The 20544-nt window shown below is 33.7% G+C and overlaps 3 protein-coding genes across 4 annotated transcripts; all 3 read left to right on the top strand.

The window, feature by feature from the left end:
• The first annotated feature begins 2971 nt into the window (after positions 1–2971).
• On the top strand, positions 2972–9992 carry LOC108216078 (protein root UVB sensitive 5). The gene is made up of 15 exons (XM_064092610.1): positions 2972–3191; positions 3492–3557; positions 3696–3847; positions 4103–4207; positions 5393–5447; positions 5660–5706; positions 5785–5863; positions 5955–6027; positions 6240–6329; positions 6828–6887; positions 7704–7817; positions 8224–8284; positions 8374–8516; positions 9347–9442; positions 9518–9992. The coding sequence occupies exons 1-15, from the start codon at positions 3040–3042 to the stop codon at positions 9746–9748; spliced, it is 1524 nt and encodes a 507-aa protein (XP_063948680.1). The 5' UTR covers positions 2972–3039; the 3' UTR covers positions 9749–9992.
• A 402-nt stretch (positions 9993–10394) lies between these two features.
• LOC108216475 (cis-prenyltransferase 4, chloroplastic) lies at positions 10395–12971 on the top strand. Of its 2 annotated transcripts, none has more exons than XM_064091040.1 (3): positions 10395–10906; positions 11026–11093; positions 12107–12971. In XM_064091040.1, the coding sequence occupies exons 1-3, from the start codon at positions 10430–10432 to the stop codon at positions 12549–12551; spliced, it is 990 nt and encodes a 329-aa protein (XP_063947110.1). In that variant the 5' UTR covers positions 10395–10429; the 3' UTR covers positions 12552–12971. The 2 variants fall into 2 exon arrangements, with proteins under 2 accessions (XP_063947110.1, XP_017244728.1); XM_017389239.2 differs by having other exon boundaries at positions 10404–10918.
• A 3117-nt stretch (positions 12972–16088) lies between these two features.
• LOC108217853 (E3 ubiquitin-protein ligase AIRP2) lies at positions 16089–19009 on the top strand. Its single transcript, XM_017390742.2, has 5 exons — positions 16089–16420; positions 17162–17312; positions 17398–17464; positions 17641–17875; positions 18556–19009. The coding sequence occupies exons 1-5, from the start codon at positions 16356–16358 to the stop codon at positions 18761–18763; spliced, it is 726 nt and encodes a 241-aa protein (XP_017246231.1). The 5' UTR covers positions 16089–16355; the 3' UTR covers positions 18764–19009.
• Positions 19010–20544: the final 1535 nt, after the last annotated feature.

The raw sequence follows: 20544 nt of genomic DNA, 5'->3' as shown, positions 1-20544 counted from the left end.
AGGTTTGCTCAGAAGCGAATGCATAACACGAGTAATATCATTACAACCTAGCAGCTTTTAAGAACGTCTGGTTTTCTAGAGAGAGTTTTGTAACTGTTCAATAAGAACTGAGTTGATTTGATTATCTTTGTTTGTTAACACAAGAATAATTCCTCTTATAATATATTGTATCAAATCTCGGGCAACAATAATGAGCACAACTTGAGCATGTGTTGCATATGTTGTCAAATATTTTTGTGAAAAATTAACAAAAACTGCCCGGTGAATGTATGATACTTGCGCAGTTCATTAGTATGTATTCTAATGGGTATTTTGGCATTTCTTTCGTCGAAGAGTTATTTTGAGCACTGAGCGGTGAAAACGTGGAAATGTGATAAACCGGGCTTTCAACCCCCAAAAGGACACATTAACTTAACTTAAATATGGAATTTGAAATATTAAAATTTTGTTAAGATATTATATTAGATATAAATAATAATAATTAAATTTATAATAGCAAGTGTATACTTTAAATAGTAAATATAATATTTTATTAATTTTTTATTAGCAAATAAAATACCTTTTGTCTCCCTTGGTTTTTTAAATTGAGAGAGGGCTTAGCAGGCCTATTATAAAATATAGTTTCATAAATAATTTTAATTTTTTAATTAAATAAATGTTTCATCTTGAAAGTTATTTATATAAATAGAAAATTTTAAAAATAAGCTATGAAACTATATTTAACAAACCTTAAAATACGTGCCAAGATGTGGAAAAACGGTTGAAATATAAGTGTGATGTACGGATTATAATTTTGACTTTAAGTAATCAATACAAATGCAGTGATAGAGTTAATTTTTTAGCTCATCATCTTTGTCCTTCGTTAAGATATACTTCATACTCTTGTGTGTCATTGATTTTGCCTACTACATCCTATGTTACCATTCCAAAAATTATTATTATAATATTATTTTCAATTTTGTCTGTGTAGAAGTTGTTGATTTAAAAATTTAGTGATCATGTGTCCATTTCTAGTTTTCAATAATTTATTAAAACATGTTTAAAATTATATAAAATGATGAAATAAAGTATATATAATATATAATTCATTAATACTCATTAAAAAAAATCATAGTATCATTCAACGTATCATCTTAACATCTTACATTATCTCTCTCTAAATGCTCACCATATCAATTATTCACCACATCAAAAATCATCTTAAAGTGTTCATCACAGCATTATAACATCACACTTTTTCTAACTACAATCAACAATATTTGTGACTATTCACCCATACCACACACTGTCCTCAATAATTTTATTCACTAGAGCGTACATTATCCCCACTATTTACCACACACATTTTAATACATACGATACTTTTAATAAGTAGATGCAAGACTCTTTTAGATTTTTGAAAAGGATAGTAATGCATTTTATTATTTATTTCTAAAAGAATTATATTGTCGTTATATATATTTTAGCTCAATTCACACTTGTTCACATTATTATTCAAATTCTCACTTGTTCACATCTCTTCACTAATTATCCCCCATTGTTCATTATACCACCTTTGCATACACATAATTGCAACTACACAATATCTCTATTTTTATTCTCATATATATAAAGGAAAAAATAACATTTTTAATTATTTATTTTTTTAAAATGTCATGCTATATTAACTTACATGCAATAGTGTTCACACTTATTCGTATCTCTTTTATAAAAAATTCAATAACACCACGCTATCTAATATACGACGTCTCTGCATTCCTTAGTTTTGAAATTATAAAGTATCAAAATGCATCAAACAATTAATTTTACACGAAATCTTAACCCAATGCCCAACTCTATTTTCGTCCTCGTTTTATTGTCTCCTATAAACACTCATATTTTATTCTATCATAATAAATAAGATATATATTACTAAATTAATATAGACAACACTGGGTCACTTAGAAATCAGGGATTGCTATCTCCACTCGTGGTCCAAATCTAATACAAATCCCCGAACTTGTCCCGAAATGAGTATTATTTTATTCCTGTATCCTCACATCGAACGGTAAAAAGGATCCTCACGGGAATTCGGAAATTTAATCTTTTTTTAGAAAATATTAAAATATAATTTTAATTAAAATTATATAAATAAGTCATAACTATTATATTCTTCTACTTTTATGTAATATTTTAAGTGCCAATTCAAATTAATACTTATTTCTAATAAGAAAAATAACAGATAAAATAAAATTTATTGTAATTTGTTTACACTATAAATAAAATAATTTTATCAATAAAATGACGGAAATTACTTACAAATATACATCTAGTATTCAAATACAAATCAAGATTAAAATACAATTTATGAACTAATATAATTCTTGAATAAATCTAATTCAATGATCCATAGAAGTCATCACATACAGTTAACATACACCCTTCCACATATGATCTCATAGAATCTCCTCCGTTTTTAATTTGAACTTTCCCTTCAATAGTGAACTTTTTTTAAATTCGATTTCACTGATTTTTTATTCATCTTCAAACGATCAATTTGCACACCATATATATTATATTTCAATGTGATTTAGAGACTTTTTGATTTGAGTTTGTAGTTTTTATTTTAAGAAAGGTTTGTGGGGAGTAGGTGTAGGACCCGTATATAGATATTTGTAATATTTTTAGTATTAATACTTTTATAATAATAATATATTAATATTATATATGGAAATGGGGAATCACGGGTCGAGGAGGGGAGCCACTAATTCCCGAACTAATTTCGATCTCTAAATTTTTCTTTGATCTTTGATTTAATAGGGCGAGAATCGGATTGTAGTCGGACGAGAAGGAAAAATAACTAAATTGAGTAATTAAATAGTTACTCACAACCGCAAATGCAAAGAGTTTAAAAGTAAAAATTTATTTTAACAGCAAGTCAAATAAAGTAGATAGATAGTGTAGTTGAGTGGCGCCAGAAAGAAGAAAAATACAACATAAACACACATATATATCATCATCTCCATTTTCTTAAAACCCAAAATTCTTAAACTCAATTTAATGTCTTGTTGCACTCTTCGGTTATCATTTCCAATCTTCCATCTCAAATGGTCTGCAAATGGGCCACAGCGTTTAAGAAATTTTTCTACTTACAATAGCAAGTTTGATTCATCACAAGGAGAATCTCAAGATGTTTCTGAGCGTCCTAACAGGTTTTTTATACTAGCCCACTTTGTTTATTTCACTAGCTTTGTATTATCCTTATGGGTATATATACATATTAGCTTATGTTGAAGTTGAATTTTTAACTAACTCGGCCTTAGTGATTTTTTTGTTTTAAGTATTTATAGAATGATGTATTGTGCATTATTAGTTGTATCTTATGTTCAATTTATGGCTAGTCGTGTATGTGAATATTTTAATTTGTAAATGGTGTTTCGAATCCGGTAGAGGTTGTAGTTTAGGATTAGTAGAACTTGATTTTTTGTATTATCTATTGCTGTTTTATTCAGAGAGGAGGCGCAGTCGCAGTCGCATGTGATTTTGGTGGAGAGATATGGGAATGGTACTTCTAAAAGGTGATTTAAATAGTTCTTTTGTTTGCCCTGATTTTATGTTGAAATCGAGAGTTACGCATCAAAAAATTGGGGCATTGCGGTATTTGGGCATTTAGGATCATTATATTGATGAATTGCTGTAAATTTGATTATATCTAGGTACATTTTGGATGAGAATTCAAGATTAAGTACCTATGTTGATGTCGTAAAGTCAAAACCGGACAGGGTTGGAAATTCGGAGTCCTCAAATGGTGAACTTTGGTGGTTACCTGATAATGTTAAAGACTTCATCTTACCTGCTGGCTTTCCAGGTACTAAACATTTATATGCTATATAACTGGCTTTGCTTTCTTGGGTTTATTTTGTGAGTGATTTACAAGTAATATAAAAGCTCCCTGCTAAGTAATTATAATGAACTGATAAAGCAACAGCTACTTTACAAAAACTACTTAAATGTGTTGATTTGTGTAGTGATTTAGGTAAATAGTTTTGTTTTAGTTTTTCAAAATTTGTTTCTTGATTGTTTTTGTGTTTTGAGTTTAAACTACTGTTAAAATGTGTATCAGAATCAGTTTCAGCTGATTACTTGGAGTACATCATGTTGCAATTTCCTACAAATGTTACTGGCTGGATCTGTCACGCATTGGTCACTTCAAGTCTTCTAAAGGCACGTCAATCTAACTCAGGACGTTAGTTCCACTTGGTATGTGATGAAAAACTATATATGTTTTAGGGATTTCGATTTACAAGCCTTTTTAAAAGGATTATGATAAGTATTTCCCTTTTTCATTCCCTCTATACTTCAACAATATTTGCTTGCAGATTATTGGTTATTGTTAATTCAAGTCTTTTAAAACTTTTCACATTATTTAAGCACCAAACTTTAAGATGGAAATGATCCCTTTCAGGGGAAAACAATCATTTCTTTCCATTCATTTGGTATCTAGCTCCATTACCTTAACTCTTCAATTGTGTCTTCGTACCCTTGCCGGGACGCTCGATACCCTAAGATGGGTATGGACACTTAGCAGTTCCCTTTAAGGCAAATACATGCAAAATATTTCTAAGTCCTACTCTTGGACACTTTTTCATGCTAGAAACTTCCGTTCGAGTCCAGATGACAGTTCTCTTATATAATATCGTTATAACTAAGGTTCATTAGCAATCTGTTATAAACATATACCTCTGTATAGCTTTTCACAAAACTCATCAACAAACTTCTGTTCTTTTAGCATTAATTTTGCTATCTCCACGACTTCCATTTTTTTTTCAGATTCACCATTTTGTTGGTGTGTATTTGGAACGACTTATACCATCCACTTCACTAAATTTGTTGAATTGTATTAGGCTATCATTTTCATTTTTAACACAACTCTTAAACTTTTTGAATATCTTAAAATACATCATATCATTCCTTCAGATGATGTGCATTTAAGTATAATTATCAATATATGGAATAAAATTCCTTCAGCCTATTATTTATCAAGTGAATAAGTTCTCATAGGTCCATATAACTCAAGCGTCTTCAATGCTTTATAAACGCACCTTGTAGAAAATAATTTTCTACATGTTTGCTTAATCTGGGGTACACACTTGCAGTATCAAACCGTAAAAAATAAATGAACGTTTGCCCTGCTTTTTGGAAAGGTGGCTTCATTTTTTGAAGACATTTAATCCCAAATTGTTTATGTTGCAACCACTTAAACTCATTAGTTTGGCTGTAATGACTTCTTTTATGTGATGTACAAAATGTGTTTTATCTTGCTCTTATAAGACTGGTTCCTTCTTTTTGTGGTCTAGTCTGTACTGTTGCAGAATTTTTAATTTAGACTACTGTGATGGCTAATTGCAGGCAGTTGGTGTCGGCTCTTTTTCTGGTACTACTGCTGCTGCTTCTGCTGCTGCTATTAGGTGATTCAGCATTATTCATCTCAACGCTTGTGTTATATATATATAGTATGTATGGCATCAATTATTATTTGTGTTCAATAGTGATTCAAATAGATTTGATGTAGCTTCTAATTTGAAAGGAATCATTTTTGTATTGTGTTCTTTTTACATGTCAAGAGGCATATTAAAAGAATTTCTTTGATAGACAAAACTCTGGTTATATTATATTGCAGATGGGTATCAAAAGATGGGATTGGTGCTGTTGGACGACTATTCATCGGTCCGCATTTTTTTGCTAAAGAAAAATAGGCTGATGATTATTGTCATGACTCATGACTAATATTTTGATCTTTTTCAGGTGGACGGTTTGGCAGTCTTTTTGATGGTGATCCAAAACAGTGGCGCATGTATGCCGACTTCATTGGCAGCGCTGGCAGGTATCTATCTAATAAGAACTTTTGGTTTACAGAAATTATCCTATTTATATAAAAATTCACCGAGTCCTGAAAATTGGTGTCCTTTATGTAGCATATTTGATCTGACTACGCCACTGTATCCATCAAATTTTCTACTCCTAGCATCTCTTGGGAACTTGACAAAGGTATTATGCCCCAAAAACGAGCTATACATACTGTAACCTTTCTTTTGACAAACGTTCAATGAAGCAGACTATGGACTGTTTTCTTTTGCATCTAGATTGTGCATCGTGGTGAAACAATGTATCTGCAGTGATACTTATAACTAGAATTGCATGATATATTTTGTAATGGTTGTTTAAGACTTGATCAATTTTTTCATGACATAATTTGTCAGGCAGTGGCAAGGGGACTAAAAGATCCTTCATTTCGTGTCATTCAAAACCATTTTTCTATATCTGGAAATTTGGGTGAGGTTGCAGCAAAGGTGTGCTATTCAATTTTTTTCCTTTTTGCGGTTTAGTGATTTTAACACCACTTTCTACTCGAGGATCTTTGATACCCCAGTGGCTGTGCTCCTTGCTCCCTCTACATGTTTAAGGTTGAGAGTTTGATCCTCGCTCCCTCTCCCCTTGAATTTCAAATTCTAGTGGAACGAAAAATTTAAAATACCCAAAATAAACTTTATTTCGCGAAAATAAACTTTATTTCACCTATCATTTCTATTTTCTAGTACCTTTAGGTATTTTGTGTAGTATCAACTATCTAGACTAATTAGAACTCGTGTTTCCTTCTATATGTAATTTATTTTTTTGGCATAAATGTGTGGCAACAAGAACCCCTCTACTGTATTAGAATATGCAAGTTATTAATCCAAACCAAATATTCGATTCTGATAGTTTTCTCTGCAGAATCGATAATATATATTGGTTTATGTTGAAAATATACATATATATTCATATTATGTGGACGTGTCATATTGTAGGAGGAAGTTTGGGAAGTAGCTGCTCAATTGGTAGGCCTCGGTCTGGGTATATTGATTTTGGTATGTCTTGTTATGACTGTAGCTAGCTGTACTCATTCTATTAATTATAATAATAAAGATGGCAATAGAGAAGCAATGGCATGTTTGAGCTTTCGCCACCTCCAGCCTTAAATTGTATACAATCACGTCCTAGACATTACCTGACTTATCTGCTTGAGCCCCATCTCAGCCTGTGAGGAGTGATATGATTCAGGTCAAACCAAATAACCTGCCCAAACTACCTATTCAAACCTAAACCAAAGTTTGGTTTGGAGTTTGATTTTAGAGGCTGTGAAAACATATGAATTTCATTCGGTTCAGTTCACTTCTAGTTCGAACCCGTGTTATTATATGTACCTTGTATGTGTACATATATTCACCGAATTAATGTGCTCAGTATAAACTAGTACTGAACAGCGTCATTAATTCTTTTAATCCTTCATTTGTTTTTGCTAAATTTATCTTATTCTTATTCCATCTTACTAATCAACTCAAGTAGAGAATAACTAAAAGAGAAATATTAAGCCTGCCATATTAAGTTTCCATTGAAGCAAGCGGAGAAGTAGTTAAAGAGACATTTACAAGAAAATTACATGCTGCAATACATTTATATTACCCTACTTAAATTGAAATCTGTGTACTAAGCCATCTCCTGCCAGGCCCAAGGCATTTAACCGAAGGCCATAACTGAAAAAAATTAAGGTTTTCAATCCTCTTTCTTAAAGTTATCACCTTTGGTTTCAAACATAAAGGGTGTCTGTTGGTGATGACAAATTTAATTACCAATTGTCTTATTGTTTCGAATATGTAATGAGCTTCATAGTTATCTCCTCGCAGGATACACCTGGATTTTTAACATCTTACCCAGTGCTAGTGCTAACATGGACAAGCATGCGAATTCTGCATCTTTGGTTACGTTATCAGTCTCTCTCAGTTTTGCAGTTCAACACAGTAAGTTATTTTTCACTGTTCCTCATTCTTCAGTCTTCAACTTATAACCCGAAACAGAAAAAAAAATCCTAAAAATGTAACTTGAAGGTGCATAACAGCTTCTTTTCCAAAATCAAGTTTCATATACTATTTTTAAAATAGATTCAGCTAATTACTGCATCAGTTGTTCTAAAATTATCGGTTACTATCATGTTTTTCTTCAATATCTTACCAGCTACTCTATGAAGTTGGCTATGTGCTATAAACAGATAGTACTAATTGTTGGTTTCATGTGGCAGTAGGCCAGATATATGTTTCAACCTTAAAAGCAGTATGACTTAGTTTAATAGTTCAATCAGGATGCAGAAAATAGGTTCCAAATCCAATATTTTATTGATTTGTGTTTGATTTTTATTCAATTCTGTAGATAAATCTCAAGCGTGCTCGCATATTGGTTCAATCACATGTTTCTGGCTCTAGTATTCCTGGTATGCTTTATAACCTTGGTCTATGGAAAAATTTGGAAGAACTTGATTGTAATGCCAATGGCCCAACAGACCTAATATGTTTGTAACAGGATCTCATGATTGCAATAGCAAGGAAGATATATTGATGTGGGAGAAATTTATTAAACCCAGAATCCGTTTCGGTGTTCCCTTGGAAAATATGGTTGGTGGTGAGATACCTGGTTCCGAGGGTGGTGACATACCTGGTTCCAAGGTATCATCTTAAGCAAAATCCTTAAATTATTTGTCAAAATGCAATGTTTTTTGTCATGTATAGGTTTTACGGAAGGTTGAAATTTTTACTTGCATTTTAATTCAGTCAACTAATCTAACCACCAACTAATGTTAGCTACATCTTTAGAAAGTTAAAAACCTTCATAAACGTAGATAAAAATACTAGAGGGCCTCATTTGAAGAGTGCATTGAGTAGGGAGAAGTGGAGAGGGAAGGAAATTACTTTAAATTTTTCAACCCGGGAATGGATTGAAGTGGGCTTAGAAATTGCTTAGAAGTTTATATGGTCTTCATCCATTAAATTTCACTAGATTAGTTGTTCAATTGTAAGACTGACTTACGAAGGAGCTAATACCTTCGCAAAATCCTTGCCGGCAAAGTTAGTTAGTTCTAACCCCACATTGAAAGGACCTTGTGGACGTAGCGTGCATTTCTTGCCAAACTAAATATTCCATTTGCACTTGAAATATTCATACTTCTGTGTTCTTCTAATATAAACCTTGGTCATTAGGTCGCATATACCCTCTGATAATGTGAGAGAACATGAAAATATTTCTTGGATCAATAATAGAGAGGAGAAATAGACTGGCAAAGTATTTTGTGTGTGTAAATTTTAACTTCTGCTGCAGGAATTACAAGGAGCTTAAGCCTCTATTTATAGAACAGAATGATTAATTGCTGCCTACGTTTGCACTACTACTGCAATTACGATATTACTAATGCATTAATTTTTGTGCGGTAACTATGAACTTGCTGTATCCTGGTTGATATTTGATAACCTCTTTTAATTCTTTATAGTATGTTTCACAGGTCAAAATGCTTCTATTATTGTATGAGAAAGAGAAATACATTCTTGTGGTCAACCAAAAGGAACCAAAAGAATTTGAAGCCTTGGTCTCCTTTAAGGTATACACTTTATAAGTGCGAATCTCATTTGAAATCACTGCAAATTTTGATACAATGCCTTAACATTTACTGCAGGAAGGAGCTACAAGTCTAACAGTTTTGCGTAGTGTATGGCAAACATACTGGCTTTATCAGAACTTGGCCGATACTGATGCTTACATTAATAAACTTGAGGAAAGCTTAAATGTGTTAAGCACTAGGTTTGAGAACTTCTTGCAGCAATTGAAAGAGGCTGGATGGGATATTAATCTGTTAAGTTTGAAGGTCCCTAAAGATATTTTCATAGAAGAAACTCATGGGGCTTGAAATCATCTTCTCGGAAAAAGCTGAAAGTTGCCTTTGTTACTATCATCCGTTGAAGGTGCTTTAGGTAGGCTTGGTCCATCAAAGAATGACGATGAAGGTGGTTCGCCTGTTTTGATAGTCTCTGTAAAAGGATAACCTTGCCACCTTGGTCAGTTTTAGTTTTCTTGTAACTGTAATCACATTGATGATCCAGTTTTTTTACCTAGCTGGCCTGGATATATAATAAAAAAAGTTATTTTTTTAATCAGAAGGTTAACAACAGACTATATAATCTCCCTTGCAAAGTAGGGTTTGTCCGCCACAAAAAACACCGCTTCTTGTCCGACTTACATGTTAGGCAATGTCATCGGTGTTTATCCTAAGTCATGACCGAATTTTTCATGAGATTCATAATTACATTACGTCTAATTTTCTTATTCGTAGAAAAATCGAATTTTGATGAGATTCACAATTGCATTATTTATAACTTTCTTGTTCATAGACAAACTGAATTTGCAATTTCAGTTTATTCTATTTCTTTCCATGAGATTAATTATTTTCTGCAATAAAATCAAATCATAATCGTAAGCTACTGATAAAAATTCAAACTTCAATTTCAAATCCTTTCAATGAACGAAAAAGTCATGTTCTAAATTTTGATTCAAACGGCGCCGTTCACAGAAGAGCTTGGGATGTGGGCCCATGCTCCTTTACCGTTCAGTTCAATTTCCCTCCCTACAAATATCTATCTTATCATCAATCTTTCCCTCCATTTTAACAATGCTTTCACTCTTTGCCCATCTCTCACTTACTCCATCAAGCCGACCCGATAACCCGACCCACAACCCCAAACTGCATTCCAACCCGACCCATCTTCGTAAAGACCCTATTTTGACACGCCAACAAAACGAATTTGACCTCGCCGGTAAAAACTATTCCGGCGCCGGAGCTTCGCCGGAGGAGGAAAGAAGTTCAATTCCAGATGGTCTCCGGAGGGAATTGATGCCGGAACATGTGGCAGTGATTATGGATGGAAATAGGAGGTGGGCCCGGATGAGAGGATTGCCTTCCGGATCGGGTTATGAAGCGGGTATTCGGGCTTTTAGGGTTTTGGTGGAGCTTTGTTGCAAATGGGGGATTAGGGTGCTTACTGTTTTTGCCTTTTCTTCTGATAACTGGGTTAGACCTAAAGTATGATTATTCATTTTTTGCATTTAAATTTTATTTTAAATAAATGATTTTATATTTGTTTGATTTTGAATTTTTTTAAAAAAAAATTTGTTTCTTGTGTTTTGAAGATGGAAGTTGATTTCTTGATGAATTTGTTCGAAAAGGGAATTAAAGCTGAACTGGACAACTTTATGAGGTAAAATTTAGGTTTCTATTTAGAGAGATGGTCCTTAACAATTGATTGTTATGATTAATGTCTTTCTGTTATTAAAAAAATTGGGGATACTTTGTCGCAACAATCGATTGGCAGGGAACCAAACCCTTCTACATATATATGCTTGTATCTTTCTTTTTTTTACAAGCAATGTTGCTGGGGTCATATCTTTGTGATGGATTTGTGTTGTTTTAAAACGCAAGTGAAAAATCAATTGTATAAACCTTGATGAATAAACTTTTAGTAATGACTTATTATGTTAATGACTTGTGTTGTGCCATCCTCTAGGCTTTTCTGTCTGATGGAGTCTACATTGAGTTAGGTACTTAGGTTCAACTGAGGTTTTGTGTCGGACTTTCTCGTCCCTATAATGCAGTTCGAAAGGAGACGCTTAATATTCTGATCATTTTTTTGAAGAACTATAGAGCCGCCTTATGTTTGTAAATTTGTATGCATGTAGTGTTTATAGTTCTGAGTTAGACTGTCTACGCCATCTTTTTAGTTTTTCTAGTTTGTGTGTTTTCCTGATGTTTGTTTCTAATGCAAGAGTCTGCAGTAGCATAACATATCTTGGGGGTGGTATGTATATATCAAATTTCAACGTGAACCCCCTTTACAGCATATATTTGCTTCTAAGACTTGAATTTTGTTTTTTCTCCTTGTTTCCTATGTGAGGTATCTCGAACACCAAGTAAATTACAGGAATCCTAAACTCAGTTGCGACAAAAGCATAATATAATACTATATGCTTAGCTTAGTTATAAAGTTCCAGTGTTGATTGTCTATGAATATTTTGTTTACTTTCTGTTGGAGTATTCTTGGTCAGTTATTTTGTAGATTATCTTTTGGGCTTTGGCCAAGTAAATGGTTGCTCGGAGATTTTTTCATCTTTTTTTACTGTTCTCTTTGTTTCCTAGTTGTATCAGGAACACTGTGTTTTTAGTAAACTGTAATAAATAGGAATCAGTTTTGGTCTTTAAAATTCTACGTCACAGGGAGGATATTAAGGTATCTATAATTGGGGATCCATCTAAGCTCCCGACGTCACTGCAGCGTTTGATAGCGCGTGTGGAGAAAAACACAAAGCATAATACTGGACTTCATCTTGTTGTTGCAGTTAACTATAGTGGGAAGTACGATATTGTGCAAGCTTGTCAAAGTATTGCTCAGAAAGTAAAGGATGGCCTGATAGAACCAGAAGAGATTAATGAGTCATCTATTGAACAAGAACTTGAAACAAACTGTGCTGAATACCCGTACCCTGACCTCCTTATTAGAACCAGTGGTGAGCTTAGAGTGAGCAATTTCTTTTTGTGGCAATTGGCCTATACAGAACTATTCTTTTCAAAATCACATTGGCCTGATTTTGGAGAAGCTGATTTTGTAGAGGCTTTAGTTTCTTTCCAGCAGAGGCAGAGACGCTATGGAGGATATAAATAGTAAAGTACCACAGAAACCTAATGCACACTTTCCTAAATGAAAGTAGTTCTTGGTGAGTGTCTCGATGACTTGAGCAGTTAAGCACTTGCCAACTTGAGATCAAAATTCAAGAAAGATGCTGAATTCAACTGAAGGCCATTCATAGATGATTGATTCCTTATAGTACAAGAGCCTTGTTCAGAAAGGATATCAAGAGTAGTTTGTACAGATTTTGGAGTTCTCAGCAACACTAGGGCTTCCGCGAACTTATGATAAAGAATAGATGGGTTCGAGAATTCAACTCCGAGGCAAAACATGGATTTCAAAATATAATTTTCCGTGAAGCAGAATCTGCCTGCACCCCTAGCATCTGTTCATGACTGCTCTCCCGGAACCTGACAATGTACATGATAATTTTTTGAGTAGTAAACATTTTGTATATTCACGGTGCAGCTTAGTCTTATACAGAAACAGAAGCATCGGGTTTAGCTTCCAATGTCCTGGTGCCGGAACAGTAGCTAGCCAGTCTGGTAGATAATGATATGGGAAAATATACATGATATATAGCTCCTTAAAATATTGTTGGAAATAACTCTGTAAACATCCTGTATAATGTACGGAGATAAATTATTATGGATTAATTTTCTAAAAGACAACTTTTGTTCTGGTTGTAAGCTGTAAAGAGAAGTTTGTGGAAATTGAGACTCTGTTGCATTTCTCACATGTCTTGACGTTCGTGTTAACAAATGAGTAGATATGTTCTTCAAGTATATGCAGAAGCAGCAGGTTGAATAGCATAAAACGAAGACACGAGAAAACCTCAAATTTTGAAATTGCAGGGCAATTAGTCATTTCAAATTGAGAAAACCGGCACACGATGCAAGTTATAAAATCTTGTTTGGTATTTTATATGCGGGATCTTACTTCAATACAAATACTAGAATGTAGAATAATATGGATTTTGGGATCAAAATTGATCTCAAAATGGACCCAGACGAGATTTAGGTGAGATTAGTAGGGTTAGACGTTTTTAATGAGTTGGAGATGGATTGAGTGGGATTATTTTTTATTTAAAAATAATGATATACAGAGGATGAGGTTGTCTGGAACCTGTCCAGAATTTTGGGATTGTCTAAAATTTGTCCGGAGTTTTAACGAGGGTTTAGTGAATCGGGACGAATTGAGTCGATGAAAGAGTGAATTCTGAATATGTGATGATGATATACATATACAGTGATGTGGTCTATGATGGTTTCCATTTAGTCCATGATTGTTATTATTTCAACGATTTGTATGTCAACAATCACGTAAGCAGATATTCGTGCGAGGACAATGAAGACATATATAACAAAGGTGACGTGTTTAGATACAAAAACAATCATCCAAAAACTTTCCAAGAATAACTCTAAGTGGGACATGCATGGACAATATGCCTGTCAATTTCACGTAATGATATTTAAAAATATTAGAGTATTAAAGTTAAAATTAGATAAAATATAATTTATTATTTTATTATATACATCAAACAACTTGCATTGTATAGCAAAATAATTACTTTTACAGATAGTAAGATATTATATTTTATAATATAACTGACAAACAAAGACTATCATTTTAATGATCGTTAAAATTTGGGTAAAATGTCAAATGATTATTAAAATAGAAAGATGTTAATAATTAATTGATAATTATATTAAAGACTACTTAGAAATAATAAAATTATATATATATATATATTTGGATAATTAAAAATATTATTTATATTAATTAAATTAAAATTTTATAACCGATACTCCAACACTCCCGTTGAAATACGAACTTCCATACAATTAGTTAACTCTTCAATTTAATCCATCTAATCATCGTAAAGGAACATCATAAAAATATTCATTTCATACTCGAACAGTTGTCTTGCAACTCCCACATCCTTCAATGGATAACAAGTGATGTGAACATCAGAGACTTGTTCCCCTAAGCAACCATGCCATCGGTCCCCCACCTTGATCCACTTCAGTGCAGTTCCAGACATTTCTCGAACACTAATAAGGTCTCACGTTCATTTCAAGAGCATCTTCAATAATAAAAGTTCTTAGATAAAATTATTTAGGTGACGCTTATTCGGTATCTATGTGTCATTTTTAAAGATTATCTAAAAAAATTTGAACTCCAACCCTCCCTCCCTCAGCAAAATATAGTGAACCCCCTCTCCTTAGCAAAAAATATAGTGAATCATGTTTGGTTGGTTATATTTGTTGATCCAACAAAGTTTTTAGGTATAAATTTACATAAGCATGAATATAGATAACTTTATTGGAGTAATTATTAGAACCCTTAACAAAAAATTTACATATTCAGTATCACCAATGAAAATAGAGAACTATTATACATATTACTATTGGATTTGCTCTTAGACTTCATTTCCAGGAGCTTAAATTGGTAAAATTTTATTCAAAACTCGATTATAAGTTCATGTAAATTTTTTTATTTGATAAATTGTTTGAACTTGTCATTGGTCCCGATGCTGATCATTAGTGGTTAAGCTCTTTTTAAAATTATACTATATGGTTTAGCATTGCAATCATGCAGTAGCTTAAAATTTGGTTAAAGTTTTAAGGAAGATTAGTGTTGCTTGTGGTCATATTTCTGTCTATTGCAAGGTAACGTGACAACCTCCACCACTATAATAGTAATAAACTACGTGGTATATCCACGTCCCCAAACTTGTAACGTGGCTTTAAGAGTTAGAAGCATCCTAAATTTCATCTTTAAATTTAAGTTTTTTTATAAATCGAAACCTCCTTTTCAATTTGTATGTATTTCTTAGTCCACTTCGTCATAATATAATTTATTATTTATATTTTAAATTCATATAATTTAATATTTATATTTACCATGTTTGAATGATAAAATAGCAAACAAAATGATTATTTTTTCCAGAATTTTGGTTACATCACTAAAATATATAAATGTTGATATTTCATACGGTTGGATCGATGAAAAATATTTTTTTAAAAAAATCAAAACATCAATCCAAGACTAAACACTGGTTAGTTGTATTAGTCACACTGATGCTTGACTGAAAAAATAGCAAATCAAATAAAATTATCTTTTTTCCGAAACTTTGGTTACATCACTAAAATCTATAGATTTATTAGATGTTTAATTCTGAGTTCAGTAACATGTATATATTATAAAAATATCCTGAAAATATTGTATTTTTTCGAGTTTTGACGAGTCGAACTTGAGCCGAAAGAGTTTAGGCCGAGCTCGAGCCGAACACACTAAAAACTCGACTTAAGCTCGTTTTCTTAACGAACACATATGTGTGTAAGCTCAAACTCGAGTTTTTAGCGAATCGAGTTTTTATCGAGCCGATTTTGAGTTTGTTCGCGAACAACTCGATTCGTAAACAACCCACGTGAAAGCGCTGTATAAAGAAAACAGAGGAAGAATATTAGTCAAACACTCAAAAAAATCATAGAATATGTTGATAGATATATAATGACATACGTAAGAAATTACAGTATCTTGCTATCTTCCTCAACTTGTCAGAGATTCATATATATTACATACTATTAATTAGATATTACAGCTTATGATACGATAAATATATAAGAAACGTGCACTCCAAGCCATAACGCACACTCAGTGTGTGAAACAGAGCCAGCCCACGAATCCTGTTTTTTCGCTTACGAGAATTTCTTGATCAAACGCCTTGTTCGAGTACTCTCTTAAACCCACTTCACATACTCATATACATATTTATATTTTATAGAGTGGTTTGGTTTGGAGTTTGATGGGCTTTTGTTGGGGAGGAAGAAGAGGATGAGGAAGTCTTTTAAGGATTCACTTAAAGCTCTTGAAGCTGATATTCAACATGCTAATACTCTGTACTTATTCCTTACTCTCTCTTTTCTTCAGTTTTGGTATTATTTTACTTGTAGTTTATTTGGAGAGTTATCTTAGTAGTTAGTACTATACTACTATGTGTGATGTGTTTATGCATGAGAGAGCGCGAGAGGGTGGGAGAGAGGGAGGGAGGAGGGAGAGAGAGAGAGAGAGACAGACAGAGAGAGCGATTATCTTAGTACTATACTACTATGTGTGATGTGTTTATGCATGAGAGAGAGCGAGAGGATGGGGAGAGAGGTAGAGGGATGGGGGAGGGTGGGAGAGAGACAGAGAGAGAGAGAAAGGGAGAATGTTTCAATTGAATTTTGGGTTGTTTCATGTTTGATCATCTGGTTATCTGTTTTTTACGTAGTTTTTAAAATTAAATTCATTTTCAGTTGTTGGTTATACAAGCTGTGAATAGTAAAGTAGGTTAGTAGTTGATTAATCTTGTTATTTAATAATTAACACCACTCAGTTTCTATTGGTACATTAGATATTGTTCAGTGTATTAGATTTTTATTTTTGATTACACGAGAAGGGGTTAAGGATTCGAACTCGATCATGAACTTGTAATGAGGATGGGACCGAGAAGGGGAAGAGATGGCCTTTGCCGCCAAGTTATAAGTGATTCCTTTATGGCTTTTAATTTTGTAGTCAGAATCTGTGGATTTAAATTTTGAGCTTTTAAAAGAATTACTTATTAGTTTCAGAGGTTTATGTTCTGTTTTGAAATGCAGGGCTTCTGAGTATCCCGAGGACTATGATGGAGCATGCTTGCAGATGAGATTGTCTTACAGCTCTCGTGCTCATTTTTTTCTCTTTCTTGTTCAATGGACCGACTGTCATCTTGCTGGTGCCCTCGGATTGCTCAGGATATTAATTTATAAGGTTAGATCTCTGGCTTTATGCATAGATTGTTCTGTCCCTTGTGGTGCCTTTTAAAGTTGAATGATGTTTGATTGGTTCGTTGCAGGCATATGAGGGTGGCAAGACATCAATGTATGTTCATGAGCGAAAAGCTAGTATTAAAGAGTTTTATGGTCAGTGATTCATTGGAAATAAAAATATTCTGTGTATGATCCTTTACATGAGTTGCATAGTTCCTAAGTGAATGTTACTCTCTTGTTTACTCTAAAAATCGTGTAGTTACAAGCTTTTGTTGAAAACTCACAAAAACATTGTAGCTTTCGTCCTCATATCTTCTCATCATTAATAGGTGTGATCTTCCCCTCGCTGCTGCAACTTCAAAGCGGAATCAGTGATATTGAAGATACGAAACAGAAAGAGCTTTGTGCAACAAAGTTTAGAAGAAGGGAGGAGATGAATGGAGATAAGCTGAGTGAAATTGAAATAGAGAGAGAGGAGGAATGTGGCATTTGCATGGAGATGAACAGCAAGATTGTTTTACCCAGTTGCAATCACAACTTGTGCATGAAGTGCTATAGAGAGTGGTAAGGAAATGTTCCAATTCTTTGCACAAACTTTTTAGTGATGACATTAGTTTGAATATTAACATAATTTATTTAGCAGCTTCTTAAATAAGCTTGGGGAACTCAACATCAGAGTGTGTTACATACAAATACATTTAATTTCAGCATTCAAGTGTACTCCTGATTTTTTTCCTAAGCATTTGCCAAAACCTGCTCTCGGTTTCTTGAATAAGGTTGCACTTAAGATTAAGACGACCCTTTCAATTAGGAGCAGTTAGCTCATCTGTAGAACATGACCACATTATGCCATAGCTCATACTGTTTTTGTTGTTTTCGTTACTATGTGACTCAGAATCATATTTATCAATCCGATTAATACTAGTATGTGAACTGTGAAGTGATCACTCAATCACGAGTGCTTGTACAGAAATGCTTGCTCTCTGGTATGGTAGCCAATATGCATTTCCATTACTTTCGGGATCATAAATTATCAACATAGTAATATATAGAAAGTACGTCCCAGGATAAAATAAAGATGTCCGAGTGTGGTAATTAGTTGTTGCATCTCATTGTGAGCATCAAAAGAGGGTGATACTTAGGATCACATCCTCACGGTTCTGCATCTGCTAGTTTAACTTTTACAAAAAAATTCCCTGATTGTGTAAACAAACATTTTCATGCAAGTGGTACAATTCCTGCAGGCATTCCCGCTCCAAGTCATGCCCATTCTGTCGGGACAGTCTGAAGAGAGTAAACTCCAGCGACCTTTGGATCTACACTAGCGCTGATGACATTCTGGACTTAACTATAATAGCAAGGGAAAGTTTAAGGAGACTTATCATTTACATCAAGAAGTTGCCTATGGTCATTGCAGATCTGGCTACAGTTTCATATAATTCTCATTTCTGATTGTGGTTCCCCAGCTGGTAACAAATATTCTGTACATAAAACTTCATTGCCTCTACCACATTAATTTGTTTGTTTGGATACATTAGGATCTATATAGTAGCTAGAGATAGTCTAAAGATTTTTAGGTGATGTGCAGATTCATTTTATGACTGTAGGTTTAAGTAAATACAAAGCATTCAATTCCTTATTCATTTCGAAATGCTGGTTCAGTAATTTGTAAATTAATGGCAAGTATTTATCATTATCAACATGGATGCATTGAATTGTAAGTTAGAGTAAACACCACCACCTCATATCTTAGTTCCGGCTACGAACCTCATCTTTATTAATGATTACCAAATTCCTCCGTCTAACATACCTCAATTCAGTTAATCTTCTAGCTAAACAAAACAACTTGTAATAAACAACTTTTTACCATATTAACATTCATCAACTTGTAATAAACAAAACATAATACAGATACATAGTCTTTCTCACAAAAGCCAAGCTGGCTCTTGTTTATATCACAGAACAACAAGACAAACTGAACTAATATTCTTAAAAGAGAGGGTAGCTAGGCATTCGAAGTCATATCTTGATGAAGACCATATTATTAAGAGGGGGATGAAGACAGTAGCAAAGCATGGAGCGGCGAGTCTGTTTCTGAAGAGATCTCAAGTAAGAAACGAGTGTTAATGGTATGGAGGATAATAATAACCTCGAATGGTATAGAAAGCCTGCAAGAATCCCAGAACGACGATACAAGATGTCACTAAATATTTTAAAGAACGCTGGCAATAATCTTGTTTACATTCAACATACTGAGTTCTGAAATATCCTTTCACTCTGCGCCACCTCCAAACAGGGATATGATAATCATTAACCTTCTTGCACAAATCTGCATAGCAGAAGTCTACCAAAACAACTTCTCTGCATAGACATTTGAAGAAAATTGAAGCATTCATATCTGTTTCAGCTGATTTTATGCTGATGATTCCTAAACGCTCAAGTAAATCAGCGTCTTCTGGGGAGCGAATCAAGCTGCTCATAACTTTCACAGAAGAACATACTCTTGAAGAGAAACTTCTGGATAGCCAACAGATGCATTCTTCGGTATCAGGTCAAAAAGCCTTTGCAGAACAAAAAAAGGTAGTATCTGGTTCTCGAGTAGCATCAAATCATTTCTCAGAGTTCTTACAATCGCCAAATTACCTGATAGCGGATCGTCTTTATTCTTCTGTAAGTTCACCTGATTCTACTTGTAAAAGAGTTCAAGTTTAAAACAACCATCAAGGAGCAGTCTCTCCACTAGCTGACGTTTGTCCAAATCGATATCTTCAGCGTACCACTCTCGAGCCTCATTTTCCAGTTCTATTAAAAGTTTGTGACACTTATCCCGGGCCAATGTCTGGTCAGATTTTACGCTTGATTCAGCATTGTTTACAAATGTTTGCTTATAGTTGCCTTGTTCTTCTAGTCTGTCAAAGAAATGTGACATGTATCTCCTTTTCTCCTTCTCCATATATTTCAACTCAAGCTTGTCTCGATGAAGAGGACCAATTAAGAACATCCAAGGGGTGTATGCATTGTGTTTTACTGCTCGGAGTTCAGCGGGAACCCTGTAATTTTTTGTTATTGTCGGTCCAAAGCTAAGCATTGCTTCCATTGCTGGTGTGCTGCGGAGAAGTCATATGATGTGTTCGTAATACCCAAACGATCTCATATTCAAGAAATTTTATTGTATTTAAGAGCAATTTCGATATATAGGTGGTGTTTGGCGGGTAATTATAAACCGACTTCTA

This window comes from Daucus carota, chromosome 4 (genome assembly GCF_001625215.2).
Source record: "Daucus carota subsp. sativus chromosome 4, DH1 v3.0, whole genome shotgun sequence".
Taxonomy (NCBI): Eukaryota; Viridiplantae; Streptophyta; class Magnoliopsida; order Apiales; family Apiaceae; genus Daucus; species Daucus carota.
This window is presented reverse-complemented; position numbering and strand designations above follow the sequence as displayed.

Excerpts from the sequence above, each read along its gene's own strand:
- LOC108216078 (XM_064092610.1), top strand. The coding sequence starts at position 3,040 with ATGTCTTGTTGCACTCTTCGGTTATCATTTCCAATCTTCCATCTCAAA. Across the intron at positions 8,517-9,346 it reads GTGACATACCTGGTTCCAAG|GTCAAAATGCTTCTATTATT; the intron begins GTATCATCTTAA and ends TATGTTTCACAG. Across the intron at positions 9,443-9,517 it reads AAGCCTTGGTCTCCTTTAAG|GAAGGAGCTACAAGTCTAAC; the intron begins GTATACACTTTA and ends CATTTACTGCAG.
- LOC108216475 (XM_017389239.2), top strand. The coding sequence starts at position 10,430 with ATGCTCCTTTACCGTTCAGTTCAATTTCCCTCCCTACAAATATCTATC. Across the intron at positions 10,919-11,025 it reads ATAACTGGGTTAGACCTAAA|ATGGAAGTTGATTTCTTGAT; the intron begins GTATGATTATTC and ends TGTGTTTTGAAG. Across the intron at positions 11,094-12,106 it reads GAACTGGACAACTTTATGAG|GGAGGATATTAAGGTATCTA; the intron begins GTAAAATTTAGG and ends TCTACGTCACAG.
- LOC108217853 (XM_017390742.2), top strand. The coding sequence starts at position 16,356 with ATGAGGAAGTCTTTTAAGGATTCACTTAAAGCTCTTGAAGCTGATATT. Across the intron at positions 17,313-17,397 it reads TCAGGATATTAATTTATAAG|GCATATGAGGGTGGCAAGAC; the intron begins GTTAGATCTCTG and ends GGTTCGTTGCAG. Across the intron at positions 17,876-18,555 it reads ATGAAGTGCTATAGAGAGTG|GCATTCCCGCTCCAAGTCAT; the intron begins GTAAGGAAATGT and ends CAATTCCTGCAG.